The sequence below is a fragment of the Mya arenaria genome, chromosome 14 (assembly GCF_026914265.1).
Source record: "Mya arenaria isolate MELC-2E11 chromosome 14, ASM2691426v1".
Lineage (NCBI taxonomy): Eukaryota > Metazoa > Mollusca > Bivalvia > Myida > Myidae > Mya > Mya arenaria.
In genome coordinates this window covers 10,395,182-10,421,158 of record NC_069135.1, presented here as the reverse complement: position 1 = coordinate 10,421,158, position 25,977 = coordinate 10,395,182, and the positions used below count along the sequence as shown (strand labels likewise).

The following is a 25,977-nucleotide window of genomic DNA, read 5'->3' as shown; positions in this document are numbered from 1 at the left end:
GTAACATCTGCTAATTATGAGTTCGATGAAGACTAAGTAGCATCAGCTCTGAAAACTCTGGAAAGCTTTTCTGTCTTAATTGCTTATTATTTCTTGCAAACGGTTTTCGATGAACAGTGCATCTTCAAAATAGAAGTGTTTCTTTACACATTTCTAATCATTTGTCAACAATGTACAGTATGAGTACGCATGCAGGGGAATATAAAACTACAATGCTTGAAAATGCAAGATAATCTTGACATTACTTTTTATGAATATTACTTTATATTGTATTATTGTAATTATGCTTCAATGTTGTTCTCGAAACTAGTTCAATAAAACGGAGAAAAGAACAAGAATTGTTGATTTGTTTTATGAAAGGCCTCAAATGCTTGTTCAGTACATTGCGATGTCAATAATATGACGAAGTACTAACCCATTAGTCAACCATGGTATAAACCTGTAAATATCATAAATACGAAGACACAAAGAGATCACCTCCGTTTAATTTAACTCTACATTTTATACACATGTTTTTGCCTAATTAGGTTTGACAGCCGCGCATATAAACTCTAATTTTAAAACGACAACTATAAAGAGCAATTCAAGAACCTAACAAAGACAATAGTTGAGAAAACCAGCTGCATTTTATTACAGGACTATTTTAATATTTATAAACAATAAAGGACAACAAGTGTAGGGTCTATGACAGATCTCAGGGAAAATCTAATCACTATTTCCTTCTCTCGGTTCATAATCTTTAAAGTACCTTTACAAGTGACATTCATTTCCCCATGTTTACAGTAGCGTTCTTAATACAGATATTACATTCCTGTATGTTCGTGCCTTGGAAGGATTTAGCACTACGTCCCTAATGTCGTAAAATCATGGTTTTAAATGGTTTAGAATAACTATGCCAAGAACGAAAATGCTTAATGCTTCGCCAACGAATTTCTATTTTTATTTTAACAAACAAACATCAAACGTATTAGTAAGTTCCAGAACGGTGGACATAAAACAGACATAAAACCTAACAAGTGGAGATTCTTTAGCTCAAAAGTCTAGACATTACCATTTAGTATTAGTTATATTTAGGACATATGACGTCGGTATAAAAGATGGATTCTTCCCGTGTTCGTTTGGTCAACTTAACTATATAATCACACTTAATTGATGTTCTTGCTACTCTCCAGACAAACGAATTTTTCCATACATCGCTTCTGAAAGCGTTTACTCTATGAAATTGAATAAGGTTGCTTTAACAGAGATCATTTATTAAGAAAACAAGTCATCTGTAGCACTCTATTCTTAATGCAATGTATACTGACTGACACTTCTGAAGCGAAGTACTCTTTCAATCTTAGCCAATATCAATACGAACTAGTGCAGTTCCCATCACAAATGTGAGCAAACAAAAGATATCTTTTAAGCTGAATATTGTCGAGAGCTGTATTGTATTGAAAACATTGCCGACAGAGAAAGATGCTGCCGCATGAACGAGGATATCTTGATATTTCAAGGGTAGTGCAAACATTTAGTGGACAGGTTATAGATTAACTGATGGAACTGATAACTCCATGCAATATCGATGCTCTGGAAATAAGTTTTAACAACAGGAAATAGTGTTACGCTATGATTTACCCACAATGATGAATTAATGGTTTGTTTTTGGATTATATCATATTGGAATAAATGGGATGGTATTACACAAAGAGAATGAAATAACTACAACGTTTAAATGTAACAGAGTTAATATATTCAAAATCAAAAAGAGAGAAAAATATAAAGTGATCTTTACCTTTCATAAAACAGAAGAAAATTCAACATCTGCGTAATATGGTAAGAATTGAACAAATATATAACTTGTGTAAGAACTATTACAAAACGCAGTATACGCGAGATCATAGTTTTAGCAAACTTGATTATTGCAGTGTCTACACTCTTAGTAGTAAATTGAATAAAAGATTATCAATCCAAATTTTTTAGTTAAAACACAAGCAGTAATGTATCAATTAAATACTTGCCTGTCAAATCAGTTGTTCGTCCTAAAACGATTTTTTTATATTCAAGATAACGTTTATTGCATTGTATTGGACGAATATCGTATAATATAAATTTATATTTTTTATTAAGATTCAAGCGTGTTCTCTCAACCAAAACAGTATGTGTTGTTTCCTAAATTTCCTTGCATGCAAATTATTATTGATACATATAGCTTGTAAAGAGATCTAAAAAAACACCTTCTCTATGTAACTGTAACATAACGCTTACATCATTCGGATAAAGTGGCTTACGTGCATAAGGTTCACTAAAGCTAAGGGCTAACACAATATACAGAGTACACATTTCTCATACTTTTATGAAACAAATAAAAACATAAATAATAAAAATGAATGAATTCAAAATTATTTCAAAATCAATAACCTACTTTTTTACATATAAAAAATATTACTTAATAAAACCATTTCTTAAATCTAAATTCTGTCTCACAATATGGAAATTAGAATTCAATATAAATCTTTTAATTTTCAACGACATAAACAAACCTAATTAAAGTTTAAGAGAATAAGGCCAGAAATTATAATTTCAACTAGCTGGAAACTTAATGCAATAACTTCAAGAGCAGTTGCATATCTTAAAACCAGCATTTAATTGCAAAACCCTACAAGCTAGTAAAATGCAGACGAGCAACGAAATTATCATTATGGCACAAACTACTCTAGCTGCGTTGTAAAATTAAAATAGTTTATATTTTAGCTTCTTAATATTAGACACATATGTTTAGATATAGAAATTTTACTTATTTTCTACCTATTACAGAATGTCTGCCACTTCTGCAAAAAGCTACAAAACATTGACCATACTTCTTCTAGGATTCTGATCATGCAAACTCAATGTTATACCTGTTTTGTCACAAAATGGTGCCGTGAACGGATCACTCATTAAAATGACAAGAAAATCATATGGCAGCATTCCAACAATTTCAAATAAAACGAGATGTACAGTTATATATCTGATAGAAACAATGGAAATAATTTAAATATTCCATATCTTTTTTTTTCCAGGGTCTGGCAGGAATTTACAGAGAACTTGAATATGCCTGGTATTGACGAAACAGTGCACGGAAAATGTACTGGATACAAAAAAGAATGGATTTATTTCCTTGACATAATGGGATGAGGGCCATAGTGAGCCTATGAAAAGAGAAACAGAATTAAAGGTGATTATAATGATGCCAAACATACACATGTAGACGAAGGAGGAAAAAATGGTTCCAGAAATACTTTTCCAGTGTGATTTATTTAAGTAATTATGGAAGTGCAAATGTACATTCTCACGGTCTTAGGATATATGTGTGTCATAACTTTTACCGATATCACGGGTGTTGCTGCAGGGGACGCGATTGCTGTGAACGATTCCTCAAGTTCAAGGTCGTGGTTTACAAGCCAGTGTCCGAGGAAGTGTACATGTGACAAAAGACAGCTCTCCCTCGCTCGCCACAATATTCCATCAAACAAGTTTCTTTACACTGTGGACTGCTCCGGGGAACAATTAGCATCACCTCCTTCAAGCCTGCCAGAAAACACCGAAGTGTTTTTAATCGCTAATAATACATTTGGAACATTAAAATCATTGCCAAAAACATTTTCATTATTATATTTAGATATGTCAAATAGTTCATTAGAAAGTATAAGCAGTATTCGATTTTTTGCTCAATATCCTCAACTTAAATATCTGAACTTAAAAAGGAACTCACTTAAAACATTATCAAGCGATACATTTAACAAATTAGATAATTTACTAACATTAGATCTGAGTTTCAATGACCTAGAAAATATTTCTTCAGAAAGTTTTCTGGGAGTGAAGAACCTGAAATCATTAGACTTATCACATAATCACCTGAAAACGGTTACTTCTTTATGTTTTTCTTCCATGTATGAATTACGAGAACTTGATTTATCTCATAATGAGATTGTGCAAGTAGAAATTAACTCATTTAAAAATCTCGAAAACCTCAATTTACTTAATTTATCACATAACAGAATCAGAAGTATTGAACACTCTGCATTCAACGTTTTGAAACGCCTCCTAGTTCTGGATCTGGGTAGCAATTATCTTCCATTGGTGCCAACAATACAACTGCAATCAACATATCTGCTGAAGAAAGTTTCATTGAATGGGAACCTAATACATAAATTGCATCCTGGAGATTTCAACAACATCAGTGTAATTTCTCTCACGCTTAGCTTTATGAACGAGTTGACAGTTGTGGAAAAGTTTTCTTTTCAAAACATGCAATATCTAACCAATCTGGAGATGCACGACAATCCAAAGCTAATGTTCATAGATGGGAATGCATTCAAAAACGTTCCCAAGCTCAAGACCTTGTACTTCCATAACAATAGGCTGTCGGTTCTGCCATCGGGACTGCCCCAGACCCTCCCAAGCGTCCAGGATGTCCACTTGTACCACAATCCTATCCGCTGTGATTGCAATGCCCTCTGGATCAGAGACTTGGTGGAGGAAGCCAAAGAACACAATTTTAGTAAGCCTTTTTTCAGTCATTCAAACTTTATCAAATGTGCTTACCCTATAAATGCGACTGGATTGTCATTGCCTGACGTTGACGAGAGTCATTTTTCAAGAGTATGTGCTCCAGTGACACTTCCGTCATTTCACGAGAACTACACACTAGATCTTGGCGAGGAGCTCCGACTTGAGTGCCACTCATACGGAATTCCTGCACCACAACTCATATGGCTCTTGCCTAATGGATCAGAAATCTCAAACAGTACATCCAGTAGAAAAATAGAAATCATAGACAATTTTGCTTTAGTTGTTCGCTTCCTCAGTGTAAAAGACAGTGGGACGTATGAATGTAAAGCGAGGAATGAAGTAGGGTTTGACATCAGCTCCACAAAGGTCACCGTCACAAACAAGCCCGTGAGACTCGTGCTGCTAAATCTCTCGGTCGACTATATTTCTCTCACATGGAATGGTACCCAACACAACTCAATGATCTCAGACTATCAGCTGCATTATAGGGAAATCAAGGTTGACAATCAAACTCAGTCATCCTACAGCGTTATACCACTTGGTCCACAGTACAGAAGTTATACGGTGACACATCTTAAACCAAGTACCAACTATGAGTTTTGTGTTGTCTATGTATACGATACTGAATATTACAAAGTAGACTGTAAGACGTTTGCAACTAAGAGCAAATACCTAAACAAAAGTGCAATAAAGAAAATAGTGAGCGAGAAAATCATAGCAGGTGTGTGTACAGCACTTGGAATAACCATGGCAATAGCATGTATGGTGACACTAGTGCGCAAGTTTCGTATCCACAAGGATTATGAATTGCCAAATGGGACAAGGGACGAGCCAGAGGGCATACACATTCCGCTACAGAATGTGTACCAGCCGCTGTCCACACCTCTCTGCTCCTCCAAAACCTCGCTCCTATCAACACATACAAGCAAGTCCAACTTCGATGATTATTGATTGGCTACTTAAATGGATTGGTAAAATGTTTCCATACATGGAAACATGCAAGATAATAATAAGAGACAGCAATATATGGTTTATATATATCATGTTCTGAAAGTAACATGTACACTCGAAACAGGAATGACTACAAAAACACGCGCGCTAAAAAGTGTTTTTTGAATACAGTCTTCATATTTCTTGAAGTAATGTTTCAAACTATTCTCCGCATTTTATACGTCTCTGTTGATACTGCTTTACATATTTTTATCACATTCGTTCCTTAATGTAAATCATCTATTGTTTTAGAAATAAAATAGTAAAATCTATTTTACATGCTTTGAGACTATACATTATTTCATACAACGTTAACTTTGTTTCGCGGAGTTGTTAAAAGTAAACAAATGAAAAAAACATACTTTAAGAATATCAGGAAATGAAATGCATCCAGTTGCAAATAAAGTGATGTCATGCCATAAATACTCGAAATTTATTTCTCTATTTATATGAAATATAACGTGATTGAATGGAAATACTGAAACATTAATAACATTTGCACACCTATTCTCCTGTAGCATTAGACGGGACAAGCAGCTGCAGATGGTCTATTGATTGAACGGTATAATGTGTTGTGAGGGTACATTCAATGTTATCGTTTCTCGTGTCTCGATCAATTATGGAATAAAAACAAAAGCCTGAAAAAATAATATTGATACAGTATACCAGAAAAAGCAAACAAATTTCCATCACTGATCAAAGTAAATACCAGGTAAACAATATTATTGAAATTAACCCTTGACAAGGGTTAATCAGTGGCCTGTTCGGAGCTATGATTACTGTGTGGGTCCCTGGAGAAATGCTATGATATAATGTATATGAATTATTCATCGCAGACTTAACAGACTCTGTAACAGCCATCATTTCATTTCAAAATTGAAGACAAACATAATTAGGTTATCGCTATGAACATATATAAATTATATATGATATTGGGGTAATTTTCATTAAATTAGAACCTTTATTGCTTTTGTGAACTGTACGTTAGTAGATTTTTTACACGGTGTTAAATGACGACAGTTATGAAATAAGCTTTAAAATATAAGGTACGAAGTTTCTGTCAGATATATGTTTTCCTCGAAATATCATTTCAGTGTGTAGGTAACAAGATTGGTATCAATAAACGTTTAATTCGAAAAATTATTTTTTAATTTCATATTTACTGTCATGTCAATAATAGATTGTTGACATACAATTTCCATGACATGATAACAGTCATCTGTTATATAAGACGCCCAACAGACATGATACATATTTTATCATACCATGCGTATGTTAAAAGAGCTTTGGAATAACTTCACTTCAGAACATGAAATGACAAATTTTGTACTTCGCAGTTTACGAAAGAAACATTTGTAAAGGTACTTATATGTTACTTTAACAATTTGCCATACAATAAACACATACATAATAATAGTTAAATGTATGGTGTTAAGCAGTTGTGTCAATGATATTTAAATAAGTCAACGTTTGTATGAGTTGTTGTTCGTTTAGACAACGTATCGTTTGTCAAGTTTAAAGTTTAAAACGGTTACTCCGTTAAAAAGTGGTGTGTAACCAACAATTAGACCTGTATCTGATATTGTAAAGGATGTGCGCCAAATGATATAAATTCTCTATCATTTCAACCCTTTCAAAAATTATCGCCCGGTTAGGACAAAACCGACCACACCCCTGACAAGCACGCTCCATATAACACTATCCCCCTTCTTAAACCTTGTTGTATGGCGGTATAATAACTAAATATGGTTGAACACAGGGTTTTCACTGTTGAAATGTCACTTAGTCTTTTTGTAATAGATTATTCTAATGACTGTTTAATATACAACAAGAGGAGATTAATGGCGTGTCTTAAATATTACCGAGAGGATGGTTTTAATAACGATTAAGACTATGGATGCTTATGAATATCTTGTGAAATCGTGCAGTTGTATTTCTGGTTGAAGACAGTAATTGTAGGTGATTCTAAAACATAATGCCATAACTTGTTCGAACAGTATATAAATTTGTCTATTTAAGCTAAAAATTCCGGCCTTTATTAGGCTTATTTCTCTTAAGCTTTTTATTAAATCGCCAAAACAAGGACCTTTTAATTGTATTATACCCTTTTTAAAGGAACAATGTAATGGAACTAACGCCACACAACGAGAAATACAAAGGTATATATCTCGCACATACACGAGCAAATGTCGCAAAAATGCATCCATTGAAATAGCTTTACCGATAAATAATAATATTACCGCCTTGAAACAGTAAGTGAAGCTAGACTTTATGGGATTTTAACTAGTTGATAGGGACAGAACCTCACATTTGTCAGCATACGATCTTTTTTAAGTTTTAGTTTATAAGATGCCTCGTAATGTTATCGACCCGATCCATAAAGGCAATATTAACCAGTGTCATATAGACCTTACATTGAGCATCTAAACAGGCTTTATATTTTAATGTGTGAATATATGTGTGTGTTTTTCAATGTATTTTTGTGTTAACCTCATTGCAGTCCTTTCATGCGTATGCTTTATCTAGCTCTTGCCGAAATAGTGTGGGTTATGCGTTCTTAAATGTTTACAGTAGCTATATAGTAACACCTTTCCCTGTATATGCTTCTTCCTGATGTAAGTTATGTTTGTCATTTCAAATGTTATGTACGTTAAACCTTTAAACATGTCTCACCAGTCAAAGAGAACAAGAGAAAACACAAAGTGGGCAGTAAAGGTATTTCAAAGTATGAAAGTGTTTTTTTGTTCCTCTTTTGTAAAAGATCAGAGTCAATTATTTAATTTTGATTCTCTAATTGGTGAAAAGATAAAACAAATTATTTTTTACACATAAAAATGTACAAAAACACTGTTTAAAATTTTAACATCTACAATAAAAAAATACTTTAACAATATTATGAAAATATATACAAAACTCATTTAACAGGAAAACATAATTTTAAACATCTATTATAATAACATTATTAAATTACACTGATTCAATACTAGAATGCACAAATGCTTTTTCTAACTCTAGATTGGCACAGATCTAGGTATGCTGAGCCTCTTTACTGTCTCAGAAGAGTTACTTGGCCAGATTTTGCGCAAATTCTACTGCGAAGTCGCCCCGCAGCCATCAGAAAGGCGCTCAAAGGCTTTCGGAGCTGGGTCTAAGGTGTACCACAAGAATAGTATATATGAGGAAAGGGCTTGCTTAAAATTGAAATTCAGCATTTTGGATATGTATGAATCAGTCTTACCATGTCCAAAGAATTTTGGTGCATGATTCATTGGAAGCTCTGGGAGAGGGTTAAAAATGTTCAAGGAACATACAAAGTATAGACGGCATTGTAGTAGTTTTGGCGTCTTATTTGTAAGGTTAGTAGACATATTGCATGTCTTATTTTAAAGAATTCTTACTAAAAAGCTCTATCTGGATGAGACAAATCATGCTAGATCGAAATAGATATTCTAAGATCAATTTCACTCTCAACTGCTGTTACTGATTAATGCATTGCTGTTAGCCCAGGGGCAATGACGGGACCTATTTGACTTAAAGGAACAAGTGCAGGAAATGTGGGTGCATTTAGGAGTATCTTAGAAAATGGAATAAAAACAAAAATAAAACACACCAGATCAAGCATATTTATAACTTTTCTTACGCACTTATTCAAAATTAACATTATTCATTACATCAAGTTAAGCCGTAGATCATATATGATTAAAATTCCTTTTCTTCTCTACCCGAAGGCGTTGTGTTTTGAATCTGTGGTCGATATAATGTTGTGGCCGCTTTATCCGTCCGTACTTTAGAAGGTCCTTCACACCATTGTCCAAATAATTACTTAAAACCAAATAAATGGGTTTCAATGAAACTTGAAGCATAGACATCGAGAGAGAGAGAGAGGGAGAGAGAGATAGCGCTGAAGAAGAAGGAGAGGGATAATTAAGGATGGAGAGAGAAAGTGAGAAAGAGAAAGAGAGGAGCCATATCTTTGTTTTGAATGTTCAAAGTTTTGGCATTTGACTTACTTTTTGCCTTGAATGTGTTTGAATACGTTTCTGTTAAATTTATAATGTCTTCAAAAATGTTTTGCCTCCAAACTACAATATAACTCATTGAAAACGTAGTTTGTATTTTTGAGTTATTGTATTATGTTCTTTATGATACATTAGTTTGGTACGGATCTTAACTTCAAAATACTTGCCCTTTATGCGTTGGTGTATTCGTGGGGTTTTTATTTGTATGACATCCTCTGCTTTTGTAGGAGTAACTTTTCCGTACTTGTTTCAGAGGTGATATGGAAATCTGCGACTAATTATTGCCTAACGTGTACTTCTCTCCCTCACAAATCGTCTGTATCTGCTATTTTCTTCCGCAAATGATACGAATTGTTAAAAATGACTTCACACGAATCCTCCCAACAATTAACTGAAGTGTTGATGATCGTGTTTCTATCCATAACCAAATATTTTGCACTAACTATGTATAACTAAGCGTATAATAAATCATCTGCATGAAAATCTATCGAAGGATTTTACAAATGGATATTTATATAAAAAGCTACAGATATATGCTCATTAGCCAAAAGTTTAAACACCAACCCCGATTAATGGCACAGGGTAAACGCCTGAAGACTGTTATCATTGATAGTTATAAATACAAACATGCAATGCGAATATTGTCTGATTACAAACCTATTTCTTAATGGATGTAACTTCATTTTAAGTATCATATTCGGCGTTGAAATTGTTCCTACTGTTAAATATGTATTTTTACGCGTTTGTCCAACACAGGTATTCCTGTCGAGTTGACGGTAATGTTAATGGGCGTGATCTCCGAGGTAACTTTGGAAAACTCCATTTCCAGTGTAGTACCTTCAAATAATTTGTTCAGTATATATGGTTGGCTAACTACTCAAAGTCAAAACTTGGTTTTGCACATCTATGTTGCAAAACAAAATGTGATAACTTGATCCTTCCCCATTTATACCTGGCACTTGATTCAAAGATCCAATGGTGCTCATGCGGATGCCCTTTTCTCTGAATAATATGGTTTATCATGGTTTCTATCTCCGTACCGAATGCGCAGTTTCAAGACTTGCTCGAGATGAAATGCAAATGTATCATCACGTGGACATAGTGTACCCATTAAGACAAGGTATTGTTGTTGCGTAAAATGCGATAATTTTCAATTAAAAAAACATTATATAAAGAGAGTATCTTGCTGCCGCACAGTTTCTGGCCACGTAATAAACAACAGAGTGCCACACATCCCTATCCTATCAGAGAAGTCTAAAGGAATTACTTGGATTTTATTTAAACCGTGGATATAAAGGCAATATTTTGAAGAGCACTTGCCTTCTAGTTTTTGAAGATGAATACCTGAAACAAAATATAGGGTTAAATATAGTATCCTTACATAACTAAGCTTTCAGTCCTTCGATTTTATGAAGATTTTTCATTTTATCATTAAAACCTTTTTGGCGAACACGTTTTTGGCTGACTCGGTGTATTTTGGCATGTGACTTCATTTTGTTCAAATATTTTACATTTTCAAATAATTTGGAAGGAAAGATTAGAAAATGCATGTCGCTTTTATTTTTAATAATGTTTTCCTTATTTGTTTCCAGTTTTAGTACAATGATGCTTTTTTATTATGAAACTCTATGATCACACAGTTTTAAACCTTTCATTTTATAAGGCAGACTGTGTGTGTTGTTTATAGTTTCAAACAATGACTGCATCGTATCTTTGAAGAGTCTGCAGATATAGTTGGGATCTCTTATCATAGAAGTATTTAGGGTTTACCTATAAGTTTATTATTATTTGTTTTATTGTTAACTTTCCTCATGTTAATGCATACTTTGATAAGATTTACTTTTGCGTTTTTTCTTTATTTAGGATTGTTGGGATAAGAGTGAAGTTTGTGCACATAAACTGTTTAAGTCCCCAGTAAATTTACATTTTACTGACCGTTCCAAGGCGGTACCTAACCATTCTTGATAAACACCCCCAGTTTGTTGTTTTATTTTTAATAATATATGTGTACTGAGTTTGTGGAGTTATGTGTTGTTCCATGTGTCTGGTTTGTAAGTGTTTGTTTTCGTATTTTATGTCTTTGGCGTTAATGTATAGTTTTATAAGATTGCCATTTATATTTTTACATAATTCGAGAGTGTTGGGACAATAGTGAGGTTGTGCACACAAACTGGTTTAAACCCCCAGTAGATTTACATTTTACTGACCGTTCCAAGGGGGTATCTAACAATTCTTGATAAGCATACCTAGTTATTTATATATAGAATGTATGCACTGTGTTGTTTGTGGAGTTTTGTGCTGTTCTTCCATGTTTCTTGTTTGTGATTTTATGTTCTATGTCTTTGGCGTTTACCCAGTGCCATTAAACCGGGTTTATGTTTAAACCTTTTGCTACTGAGCTTGTTTCTGTAGCTTTTCGCATAAATATTTATACATTTTTTTTTTCTTGCCGAAATATGTGACAAAATAAATTTTGAATAAAGATGTTAAGTTTGAATGCCTTTAAAAATGTGATCATCTTCTGTGTCGATATTTTATTCTTTTTTCGGCCGATAACGAAACAACTATGTTAAGTTATCGTCATGCCGTTCATCCCAGATGAGTTTGTAAAAAGTGAAAAGAACTGTTTATTTTAGATTTGAATGAGCGCTGGAAGATGGCTGTATATTAGGTGTTTCGTCGTTTATACGGCCATCAGGTTCTGGGTTAATATCTTGCACGTAATATATAAACTAAAACTCTGTGATAAATTACCAAATTGCAACCTTTAAATGAAAACAAAACACCTCACTGGTTTATATACACAGGTCAATAATATTTGAGCTAATATCAATTATAAGTTTTGATGATATTACTCCAATATGTCTTTCTTCGCATTTGGGTGTTTTCGAACATGCATTTACTTTAAATCAGAAAATGAATAGTTTTGGATTGAAGTGAATGAAAATTAAAATATAAATTGATGGCGGTGTTTCCTAATTGTCTCACTTGATTATTTATTTTTGAAAATTGTGATTTGAAATATATATGTATAAAAGAAGACCATAATAAGACCATATAAGTTGACCACGAACGCATTACGAGAAAAAATCTCCGTTGCCATTGTCACTTCGCATGGAGAGTTCGAGATAACTTTTCATAATAACTTGAACAGTTTTTGTTGGAAGGGAATGAACTTGAAATATTTAATTCAATTTGAACTAAAGTGTCTCTGACAAGATGTTATTTTTCTGATGAGCATTATTTTGATTGCATTTCTTTTATTTGCATGGTTACCCTGCTTGACTTAAAGATGCTTCTAACTTGCTTCCCCGGTCAATGCTACAAATTGGGTGCCCTAATAACATCCTATGATGGCTCTAGTTAAAAAGCACAAGATAATATCCGATAATGTCTGCCTTTCGTTTTATTCGGCCACTTGTGAACGAAAGAAAAAGAGTACCGATAAAATATCATTCAATCAAACGTATATTCCTCCAGCGCGCAATATTCAAACCAATATAGACGTCGAAACACCATACTGGCTTTGGAATTGGTGGGTTTTCAAATTAAAAAAGTAAAACGGGATGCCTTTGTGATTGTACAAACACATTGTTGGTCTTATTTGAATTGGTAATGATGGTGAAAGCTTTTAGCCAACTAATGGCTGATGTTGTCAAGGCTTACTTTGGATGCTTTGCATATTTCGTTTCCCTCCTCTTTAACAAATTGTTGCCAGGCGCTAACCAAATAAATGGAAGTTATTGATAGCATTTCTGCCATCATTTCTCCGTACGAAAACGTTGATTACTCGCCTTCATACTGAAGAATATCGGTCTTTATTTAATCCCACTCTCTGATCGATTAGCTCGTTTAGGTTACATGTTATATAATGGATACATATAAACGAAAATACGATCGTATTATTCATCCGTTGTCAGAATACTAAATTAATAGTGCGAAAAAGCATTACTGATTCAAAACTGGATAATAAGCTGTTTATTTCATTCAACACAGAACATTATAGTTCAACCTTTCTACTGCAGACTGATTTTCCTGAACAAATTTTTGCTTCTACCGTGATTTCAACCGACAATAAAAACACCGAATTTATGTTTTTTAAAGACTGTTCTGGTGCAGATGATCAAATATTCGTGTCCGTTAACAGAATATTTGATTACAAATATTAAGTTGCAGTTGATGACAAAGAACAAAATAGCAGACCAGGCTAATGATATAATAAATGTTATCGATTGTTCCATAGTTTTACATTTCAGCTTCAATATTTATGCGAAAATACAAGACTGTCTCTGCAACGTTAATTGATAATGATGTTTGATGTTTGTTAAATCTGTGTCTATTGTCATGTTGCGTTTAGAGTCTGTAGGGCTTTCCTCCTTGTGCAAAGATAAATCATTTATTTCTTGGCTTATCTTTGTAGTGTCCTCGAATAGTTCATTAAAGTGCGTTGCATTTGTTGTGCCTTATCCCAGCATTTGCATCGTGTTGGTATGGAATTTAGTAGATTCACTGAAATTAAACAAAGTTTCAATGTTGATTATACACTTTGCACATATAAATAGTGATACGAGGTTAACAACACAAAACATACAAAAATAAATCGGTCAAGCTTTGTAAGTACTAAGAAAAAGAACGCCTTTTTCTGAAGAACGTTATTTTCTATCTTCTGGAGTAAACTAAGACAAATATAATAAGTATATTTATACAAATTTGTAACAATTTATAGTAAAATTGAGGTAAGTGCTAATTAGCCTGGTGTATTTATAAAATAATCCAGTATAATCTTAAAACACTTCACTAAATTTATTAATTTCTTTTCATCTGTTTCATTCATCAATTTTGTATACATAATTGTGTTATAGTTATCACCTTTAATAAACGGTAGCAGTCGTATTCTTGCATCAACAAAGTAGTACAGAGTACATTTAAGAAGATAATGAAATTCGTCACCGACATCGTTTGATTGACAAAGATGACATTTCCTATAATTACGTTCAATATTAAACCATCGCCCCTTTTCAATAGGGAAGTGATGATTACGCATTCGAAATCTTATCAAATATTGCAAATAGAAATCAGGAACGTTGTCAAAATAGCATACATAACCAAATGTATCCTTAAACATTCTATAATTCAAACATTTGGAGAAGGAATTAACATCAGATGTCCAACTTTGTATATATTGACCAGAAAGTGTTTGATTGATTCTTTTTAATAGCAGTTGTTTTGTTCTATTAAAATATTGATTATTCCATACTTAACTAATTCCACTTTCTTCGAAAATATGTTTAATATGATGCATCCACTTCAAATGAGTACCATTGACATTTAAATGGTTTAATATTATTTTTATAAAGCTTTGTAGACAGTTTGCCTTCAGTTGATGTAACTAAATTATACCAAAATCCAACCATACGTTTCTCAATTACAATCGACAATGGATAGCGACCAAGATCACCATATAACATAACATGAGGCGTGCTCTTTTCAACTCCGAGAATACGTTTTATGAAATCAGTGTGTACCTTTTCAATAAGTGACAGGTCACCATAGCCCCAGATCTCACAACCATATGTCAAAATTGGTACACTGGTGTGGTCAAATAATTCAAGTTGGCAGTCAATGGAGAGGTCTAAATTCCTAATTTTCCTACACAAACTTAACGTAAGCTTAACGAGCTTGCTCTGTTACATGTTTCTTAGCTAATGCAAATGTCTATTTTTCGAGAACAAAACTCCTCGATATTTGAAATGATCAACGGCTTCTATTGTACAATCATTAATTTTAATATCTCTATTTCGTCTCATTTTATCGCCAAATACTATATCTTTTGTCTTATCAAAATTAATATTTAGGTTCCACTGACAGCAATAAGAATACAGCGTATTGAGTACAGATTTAAGATCATCCTCAAAGGTGGCAAACACCACTGTGTCATCGGCATATAATAAAACAAGTAGTCTAATAAACATATCTAAAATCACATCGTATACCTCTAAACTTTTGTCGTTTCTTGTTACCATATAGTGTTCTAAATCATTAAGACAAAGCGAGAACAGTAACGGAGATATTTTTTTTCCTTGGCGAAGTCCTCTGTTACATGCAAAAAAGATCGAATATTTATCGTCTAACAATACACATGATTTAATGGAATTATAGATATTTTTTATGACATTCTAGAAGTTTCCGGATATATTGCATTTTACCAATTTTGACCATAAGCCTATTCTCCACACCGAGTCAAAAGCTTTTTGGAAATCAACAGAAGCGCAGAATAATTTCTTCTTTTTGAATTTAAGGTATTCCGCTAACATATGCAGAACAAATATATTATCAATGATAGAATAGTGTTTCCGGAAACCTGCTTGGTTAGCATTCAGTAAATCATAACATTCTAAAAACTGAGTCAGTCTACAGTTGAACAATTTACCCATGCAACTTAACAACGTAATTCGGCGATAATTTTCAGGTAATTGAATAACCCCTTTATTTTTATGAATTGGTACTATACAGCCTACAGTCCATGAGTCTGGCAGATAACCAGTTATCAACACAATATTGAATAATTTATGATATAATTCCAGTACCATGTGTATACTGTTTTTAATATGTTCATTTATGAGTAGGTCAAACCCGGACGCCTTGTCGTTCTTTAGAGAACGTACAGCTTTAAGTATTTCATCTTAAGTAATTTCGTCACTAAGTAATTTCGTCACTAAGACTATTTGGTATATCAATTTTGGAAAATCTGAATTTGGTTAATCATTCTGATTAGTAGTATCAGAGATGAGTTCTTTATAAAAATCGTAAAATACAGACATATCAACATCAGGGCTATTTTGTTTCTTATTTAGGCTGTTGACATAATTCCAATAGTCCTTAGGTTTTGTCGATCTCAAATTAAGTAACTTTTGACGGATTTTTCTCTTGAAATTTACAAAATTAGTATGCAATACCTTTTTATAGCCTTTACTTGCTTTGCTTAATTCAGTCTTATTGAGCTGTTTTTATATAAAGTGGTATTTACGTTTACATGTATGATAATATTTTCGTGCCTCTTCATATTGGTCATTATACCAAGGTTTATGATTTGGTTTACATTTTTGCCTTTAAGTTGACTTACATTTACCAAGGGTACATTTAGCTGAATCTAATAAGATACTTTCTACCTCAGCAGATATATCATTAACAAACTGTTTATCAACACTATTAAAGTTATCTATTTTCGAAATAACGTTGTTGATGTGTGCAACATCAATATCAAGCTTAAAGGTGTCAGCTTTATCATCATTCCACCTTTTAACCCTATGTTTATATCTAAAGGTAGAACTGGACAATGCACATCCGAAAACAGTGAGCTAAAATCATCAACAGAACAGAACAGAACAGAAATTTTATTCGACTTAAGCATAAAAAGCTCATCGTCACAACAATATGTATAGAAATAATGCATGTAAAATGTTGAAATAATTTAAGACTATGGGCCGATGATATTGTGTAATCAATTACAAAGGTATGTTGACAAGTATAATTCCCAACATCTTTATCATTAAATGCACGACCATTTAATATAACGTTTAATAAATGTTTAAAAAGTACTTTGATATATTCGATCTAACTGAAATTGCAATACCACCTTTTTTCGCATATATTTGCTTTTGACTTTTGTAAATACATTCAAACTTATTTAAACTAATAACATTTAAATCATCAAGATGTGTTTCAAAACATGTTACTCTATCAAAATTAGAAAGATAATCAATAAATTCCGGAATTAATAATTTTGATGCAATTCCACAAACATTAATACTACAGAATGAAACAGTTCAATATCCGTCACCACGGCTATCCTAACCGGGCGAGTGGCCTGAAGTCCTTTGGTTTCCCGGGCGCTGTGGGGACGGCCGATGACCGTGTTGGAGGCCCGCACCAGAGGCCGGCGCTGCCTCAGCTCTGACCACCACACCATCGACATAAAGCCTATCTTTGAGCAGTACCGACTTCTTCTTGTCGCGTTTGACTTGTCGAAGGATTGGGTATAGTGGGCGGCGTCTGGCCTCGTTTTCGTAGGAAATTGTTCATTGATGCCAAAGTTGGTATTCTTTATTATAAAGCCACTTTTACGCACACGCTCCCTGTCCTTGAAGAAACTAAATTTTGCAATAATAGGTCTTGGCGTGGGCTGCCCATTACGGATCGGTCGGGAGGTGTTGGGTTTGGAGCGGTGCACGCGCTGAATTATCAGTGATCTGTAACCTTTCTGATATGAATTTACACAGAACATTTTCACAGTCTTCGCCCTGCGTAAACTCAATGTTAGTGAATACAAGATTATCTCTCATATTTCTGCTTTTAATGTCGATCAAAACATCTTTCAGACTAGTATTTATCTGTTTTATGTCATTCATGGCTGCCCGCAGTTCATCATTTTCGCAACGAATATTACTATAAGATTTTTCAATGCAGTTTATTTTCACAATTTCATATTTTCGTTGCGACTCCACTTCATCATATTTATCACTCACAGGTACAACTGTACAGAATGTTCTAGATCTTTCATGCCAGACTCAGATTTTAAAAGCCGTCGTTCAAAGTCATCTACTTTCGTATCTAAAGATTTTAATGCTTTCTCTATCTCATCCAACGTGCCTAATTTCTCTAACTGTCTAAGCACCTTTTCAAAAACTGAAAGTTTAGACATCAAAGAGTCATATTGCGGGGTCGTAAGTGTGATCCCTTCACCTTCCGGCTTCTTGGAGGCGGTCGTAACGCGCCCCGAATCAAAGCCGAGGTACGATAGCTCGCCGTCAATGGATCCTCTTCACCGCCGTCGTCTGTCCCTTGTTGTTTGATGAGGTTGCCATGTTACCTAGCTAATAAAGACAGACCTGAACAAACTTGCGATAAGATAAACCAAACAAAGTTATAAGAATGACAGAACAGTATGTGAACAATATTTCGACATATGATACATGTACAGTATAATTAGGCATACATGCTACATACAAAATGCGTGTCTATTTGGCTCTTTATGCTAACCAAATAATTAAATATTTATCAACCGAAAACAATACTAGAAATACAATTTTACAGCTAGTCTAGTTTCATAAAGACCTTGCGTGTATTAAAATGTTTGAGATTCGTAAATATAACGAGTTAATTTTGTACTCTGTATTTAGGGATTATCTACTGTAACAGGTGATTACTCTAGATCTGTGCAGACGATCGCTAATATGGCATAGTTATTCACCCGTAAAAATGGCGTACAAATTACTCGCGCATATTGATAAGTATTATGTATATTAGAAAATGAAAAACTTCTATAAACAACGTATCTGTAGTAAATCAAAATTACTCAATTTCTATTCAGAAAATCCAACAAAAACTTTGTGTGAATCAAATAGTATAATTTTAAATTTAGAAAAAATTCTAAACACCGTGAAAAAGCCTAAATATGAACAGAGCTAAATACACAGTACCACGCAGCTAGACACCACCTTTGAACGTTGAAAACAGAATCCTGCGAGTAATTAAAAGCATGCGATACAAAAAAAAACGTGTCTATTTGCATAAAACACAGGGAATGGAAATCAGAATTTATGCTGACATTCACTGAAAAATCATTAGATAAATCTTCAGCATGATGACAGGTAATTCATCAAATGCGGATAATAATATACCTGGTCTATTAATGATGATAGATTTTGAGAAAGCGTTCGATACTTTGTCTTTTAGTTTTATTAAAACAACTTTATCTTTCTTTAAATTTGGACCAATGTTTATACAGTGGATTTCTTTGTTTCTGAATAATACTGAAACTGCTGTTCAAATGCATGGGTTTCTGTCAAATTTCTTTAAAATTGGGAGAGGGTGTAGACAGGGAGACCCGATAAGCTCTTATATTTTTATTTTGTGTGCTGAAATTTTATCAATTAAAAGAAGAAATTGTAAATCAATCAAGGGCATTTCAGTGGACGGTGTAAAATACAAAATATCTCAATTTGCAGATGATACATCTCTGTTTCTTGATGAATCAGTATTATCATTGAATGCTACCGTAAATTTATTACATGATTTTTCTTTATATTCTGGCTTAAAAATTAACATTGATAAGACACATTTAATATGGATTGGTTCCCTAAAATATAGCACAAGGTCAATTGAAACAAAATATAAATTGATCTGGGGAGCTACACAGTTTAAATTATTAGGTTTAATTTTTGATGTAGATCTTAGCAAAATGATAGAATTAAATTTTACAAGCAAACTAGAAAAGGTGAAGATATGTATCAGTTATTGGAAAAGAAGGAAGTTAACTCCAATTGGAAAGATCACTGTTGTAAAATCACTGTTATTACCCATTTTTACACATCTTTTTATGTCATTGCCAAACCCTAGTACACATGTGTTCAATAAAATCATAAACATGTTCTATGATTTCATTTGGGATGGACCCCATAAGATATAAAACTCTGTTTTAGTAAAAGAGTACAGTAATGGAGGTCTTAAAATGATAGATGTTGTAGCATAGTGTAATAGCTTAAAACTCTCTTGGCTTAGAAAATTTGTGAATAGTGAAGAAAAATGTTATGTATTAATGAACTCATTGTTTGATGTCTGTAAAGTATTTAATACAGGATATTTGTTTGCTGAAAGTATAATAAAGAAATTAAAAAATAATTTTTGGATTGATGTACTAAGCATATTTAATAGCTACATTGATAAATTATCCACTGATACTGTTGAGAATATTGAAACACCTTTGTTTTACAACCATCATTTGAAGATTGGTTATAAAGGTATCTTTGTCAAAAGTCTTTATAATAGAGGAATACGTTTTATTAAAGATATTTTTGATAATACAGGCACATTTGTAACAAAGAGATACTTAGAGAATTGTACAGGGACAAATATAAATTTCATGTTGTTTGAAGGTTTAATTAGAGTTGTTAAGAACTACATTAAAACATGTAAAATTACATTTAGTAATAATGATAGAACTCAAAACCCATCAATGTCATGTTATGTTAAGGATATTTTGCTTGAAACCAAAGGAAGCAAAAATGTTTATAATGAATTGATAAAAAATAAGAATACTCCAACATGTCAGGCTAAATGGAACATTGTTTTCCAGGATGTAAATTGAAAAAAGATCTATGGATTGGTATTTAGTATTACAAGAGATACATATATTCAATGATTCAAAAAAGAATCATACATAGGATTTTAGCTACAAACTCACTTTTGTTTAAAAATGAAAATTGTTAATGATAGATTATGTACATTCTGTTTGTCTGAAGAGGAAACCTTGATTCATATATTCTGGAATTGTGAGATTATTCAAACCTTAATAAACTGTGTTAAAGAGTTTTTATCTGTCATAAATGATTTTTTCCCATTGAATTGCCAGACATTTTTGTTGGGAACCACTTGTAAAAATTCAATTAAATATAATATACTTAGTTATGAAATTAAAAAATACATTTATCTCTTAAAATTTGCTTGGAATATTTATGAAAAATCAAATATTAATGATACAGAACTTATAAATTGGTCAGTTGTATAATTGTTTATCTAGACCACATATATTTTAAAAACAGTAAAAACTAATATACTTTGTACAAGAACATGCTGTTTATATTTTCTTTACTTTTTTCACCTCTTTGCTTTGTTTATAAATATATGTATATATATATATTTACTTAGATGTGTGTTCACCCTTTTAGTTATGTCATACTTGTGTTAACAACTGAAATAGAAATAAAAAGACAAGGATGTAATATAATAATTCAAATTATAGATGGTATTTTGTTTTAGATGATATCATTATTAATATAATTGAAATCTAATACACTAGTATGTAGAAAATTCCCTATATTTATGAAATGTTTTGTGAGGTATGTTCCTGTGGTGTGCCCCGAACCACGCATACCTTAAATGTACAGAGGAAAATAAAAGGTAACACAAAAAAAAATCAAAAAAAAAATCATCAAATGCCTTAAACCCATGAAACTAAAGAAATCCAAAGTTTCATTTGATCACAATTATTCGACCTTTGATTTACCAACTAATGTTGTATTAAATGCAGATAATGATACACGCGTTATCACATTTTCATTACAAAAAAAACAAGCCAGAAAGGCAACAGAAAAGTAGATGGGATTCAAATGGTAACTTCAGAGTGCGACTTTTGTTGACATTCCTGAGGGCTTCTTAGCTATACATCAGTCAGTATCATGTCGGCGTAGGTCAAAAGCCTGAGTTGAAATATCAATACTCGTGATTGTAAACGTATTGCAACTGTTTAATCTCGTATTAAAAGACGGAATATCAGGTTTATTGGCAAGGTATAAAACATCAAACAGAATTCAACCTAATTTCAGTACATATAGGCTGATATGTATACATTTTCAATAACAGTACAGTGGGGCCATTGTTTAATACAAATTTTATACATATTTTAATCTCTTTATGCCATTTTTTTACAAGTTTAAATTGAAAATCGCCACATGTCCAATAACAAAACTATTATCTGAATGTAGATTAAACGTTGAACAATAGGTCACCTTTGTACTACTAAGTTTTAAAAAAAAATAAGCGAAAAAAAATAATTTCTGTTTTCGTTAAATTAATAGTCATTTCCGCGTAATATTCCGGTATACAGATAAACTTTCCCTTAAAATAAACACTGAGGTCGTTTATAAATAGACTAAAAATTATTGGTGAATACAAAACCCTTTGCCTTGTAAAGATGTTGCAAATAAGAGCAACGTATAAATTTCTCTTGTCTATTCTAACGCGCGCGGTAAAATGTTCATGTTTGGATACAAGAGCATTATGACACGAATGCTTTTACTCATTAAACTATTAAAATGTTTTAAATGAACAAACGATTCAAATATCGACAAACAATACGTTCGTCAAACATCTTTTTATTAAAAGGTAATATAGTTGTATGTTACCCCACTAATAGTTTGTCTTATACCTATACATTTAAACAATATTAACGAATTAAAACATACTGATTTCGTATCAAACAGGTCTACACGACTGGCATAAGCCAGCAGCTATCCCTTATACAGAAAAGGTGTGCTCTCAAAATGCCATCATAAGTATGATACTAGCCATGTTTGTGTTTTGTTAAGTTCATTATGTATACTCTATCCAACGTTAATTGAAACACAATTGAGCTATAATGATCTATTCAGTTTCCTTTAAGCAAGAAGGTTCACATCCGTAGCCTTGAATGGTAGCTTCTGATAAGAGATGGTTTTCAGTCGTTATGCACCTTAGTTTATTTGCGTAGAGTACAACTTCTTAACGCTAATTGTATGATGCATTGCTTGTATTAGCATGCATACATGGGAATAAAAGTTGAAAGGGGCGCGACAAGCAACACTAAGTCCATATCGGGTTGCTCTATTATGTTAACATTGTCATTTATTTAACACCCGATAGGAGTCAATACCCATTTCTGTCATCTTTGTGTAAATCTAGACCCAGCTTAAACAACTACATTCATTTACAATAATTTAACTGGCATTGGAATACTTGACAAACGTGCCTATTATTTACGACGTGAAGGATATCAGTTTTATGAAAATCCTTAGGTTAAAGTTCTCACACTTTTGGGCTGTCTCTCAAAATCTGGAATGACAGCTTGTTTCAAGTATCAGCCGTAATTCTAAATGTATTTTTAAAAGGTATGTACAAACTAAGCAAGCAAAACCGATTTCCATCAATTATACCAAAGTTGTCTTAGTACTAGTTAAACCATTGGATTTATAGGCACAAAAGCTACAATAAAAGAATCTGGAAACACTGCGCATACTCCAGGATCCTCTTCCCGTTATTCATTCCGTTTATTCATTGAAACAAAATTTACTGTCTACTGAAGTAAATAAAAATATGAAGGTTAAAGGTTAACAATATTGACCTAAAAAACAATATTTTCCAGATGGATTATAATCATCATTCGGCACTCTACAAACAGAAGAAACAAAACCTGTGCGAAAACGTAAATTGCATACATTTCATGAAAAGGGACAATAGGACAGACTAAGTTCATCCACATTGCTTTCTTTTAAACTTCTACTACTACCAACTAACTAACATGTAACACCTTTTCCTAAACTAACAACCAAAAATTAGTTCAAAATAGTTTTTGTTTTAAACAGAAATTTAAACACGTCATTAACTATGTGAATAGGTGTTCACATTTTTGTCAAATGATCCTGTGACGTTCTGAATAAGAAGTGCAATCATGTATTATCCATACATAATTATGTCTACCACTATTATATTAAGGTGGATACACATTTGTTAAAGCAGCTCTCTCATAGAATGACCATTTTAACATTTGTTTTATTTTTTGTCTTGGAAAGAGCAAATTTTGCTTAAATATCTGCAAACCAATGATATAAGATTTCTGACAAAACATTTGATCGTAAATGATCATATTTCCGTTCGAAAATAGTTTAATGGTTTAAACCGTTACTAACGGATTCAGAAAAATGCATAAAACATCAGTTTTTGAACTTAAATATAAGAATCTGCGATCTGTTTTTGTCAGAGGTCTTTTATAACTGGTTTCCATTGATTTTCGCAAGAAATTGCTCGTTCAAAGACAAGAAAAATAAAGTTGTCAAAACGTTCAATCCATGAGAGTGCAGCTTTTAATTCTGCCATTCCTCCGTCTATCACACTTTCATATCTCCTATATCTCTTAAAAGATGGCCATGGTTGTCCGTTTATCGCAGTGGTTAACACACTCGCTTCTCACCAAGGCGACCCGGGTTCATCTCGGCCTGGGCGCATGTGAGTTTGGTTAGTGGTCACCAAGCCGGACAAGTGGGTTTTCTCCGTGTTCTTTTGTTTCCCCCATAACACAAGCCCACACTCTCGCGCAACATCGTGCCTACGAGATCGACTTGGTATAGGCTATCAAAGCTTTCTTCACAAGCATTGCAAAATATATAACGTTGAAACTAAAAGATGGCCATGAGATTTTGATGTTATGTTCACCACAACGAACCGACTCACAGAACCTACATTTAAGGCGCTCGATACAAGGTCAAGGTAACGATTCAAAGTCATTTCAAGAGCTATTTATTTTATAACCAAATGAAGGATTTCATTGGTCAACAAGGTCTCCACATTAAGAGGACGTTCAAAAACTAACATGGCTGGCTTGCCGGCGCAATGTTTAGGTCGAATTTTATAGTTAAAGATTCGAGATATGTATCGCTATATATCCTTAACTTGTAAAAAGATGATCATGGAACTTTGATAAACTTTTATCTTCATTTACATGACATGCTGAACACACAATCTAGTCGCGCAAGTTAAATGTGACAGTTTAAGGTCAAAGAGTTTGAGCCAGAGATTTTTGTTCGTCCCATATCTCCGAAACTCCTTGAAGGATTAAATGCATCCTGGGTAAAACGTCATCTTATCATAGCTACACCCACATCTGCTCCATATCTTCCAACGGCATAAATGTCAAACAGAATGAGACAAACAATGATAATACGTATGTTCTTGTTTTCCCAACACAACCATCTAATTTTGTATTAGTTTAATTTTAAAGTGTTGCATTGTTGATAACATGAAACTTCATTCTACATGTGTTTTCCTCAAGTACACAAACCTGACTTCACATGTAGATTCAAGTCCCTATAATTACCCTTTATCATATTAAATCAACCACCTTCATGTCCCGGCATAATTCCTGGAAGTTCCATTAACCAAAATTATTACCAGAATTATTTCACAATAATAATAGAGTTGCCGACTGCTTCTTTTATCATTACATCATTATACCATGCATTATGTATGCGGAAATAACGGCAACGTATTGAATATGACACTTTCAGTGTGTGTTACATTCACAGAAGCTGTAGACACAATGCATTATTCATCATTGTGCATCGCTTCCTAGTGGACTTATCTAAATTGGAATCATCACCGATAAAACATTGCTATGTTCACGAACATTGACGAGGAAAAGGGCACTTATTAAAAAAAATACGAACGATTTCAAAGATAATTATATTTGCATGCTAAAAGTTTTTGCCCTTCTTTTAAAGCAAAGGAATATTTGTAAAACTACAGAATAGCTAGCATGCATTATTGGACACAACACACGTATGCAGTGTATGACGTATTGTTGCTAAATTAGCGGCATCATCATCTTTTACAATAATTCACCAATAAAGCAATTCACTCTTTGAACAATATTCGAAAGAAATCATAAAATATATCGTTTTCTTTTCTTACATCTTTTTGTGCATTTCGGATTTTCTGATGACCTGAAAATATGAATGGTTTATTATGAAATCACTTTTACATAAATCAAAAACATATTTATACGAGACGAGGGTTCTTCAAACGGATCTGTTATAAATTATATAACATATCAATTGTCAAGATT

General features: G+C 33.0%; 1 protein-coding gene across 1 annotated transcript; it reads left to right on the top strand.

Annotated features, from left to right (window-relative positions):
* Window positions 1-1,465: 1,465 nt before the first annotated feature.
* LOC128217549 (leucine-rich repeat neuronal protein 1-like) lies at window positions 1,466-5,629 on the top strand. Its single transcript, XM_052924753.1, has 2 exons — window positions 1,466-1,818; window positions 3,045-5,629. The coding sequence occupies exon 2, from the start codon at window positions 3,292-3,294 to the stop codon at window positions 5,485-5,487; it is 2,196 nt and encodes a 731-aa protein (XP_052780713.1). The 5' UTR covers window positions 1,466-1,818; window positions 3,045-3,291; the 3' UTR covers window positions 5,488-5,629.
* Window positions 5,630-25,977: the final 20,348 nt, after the last annotated feature.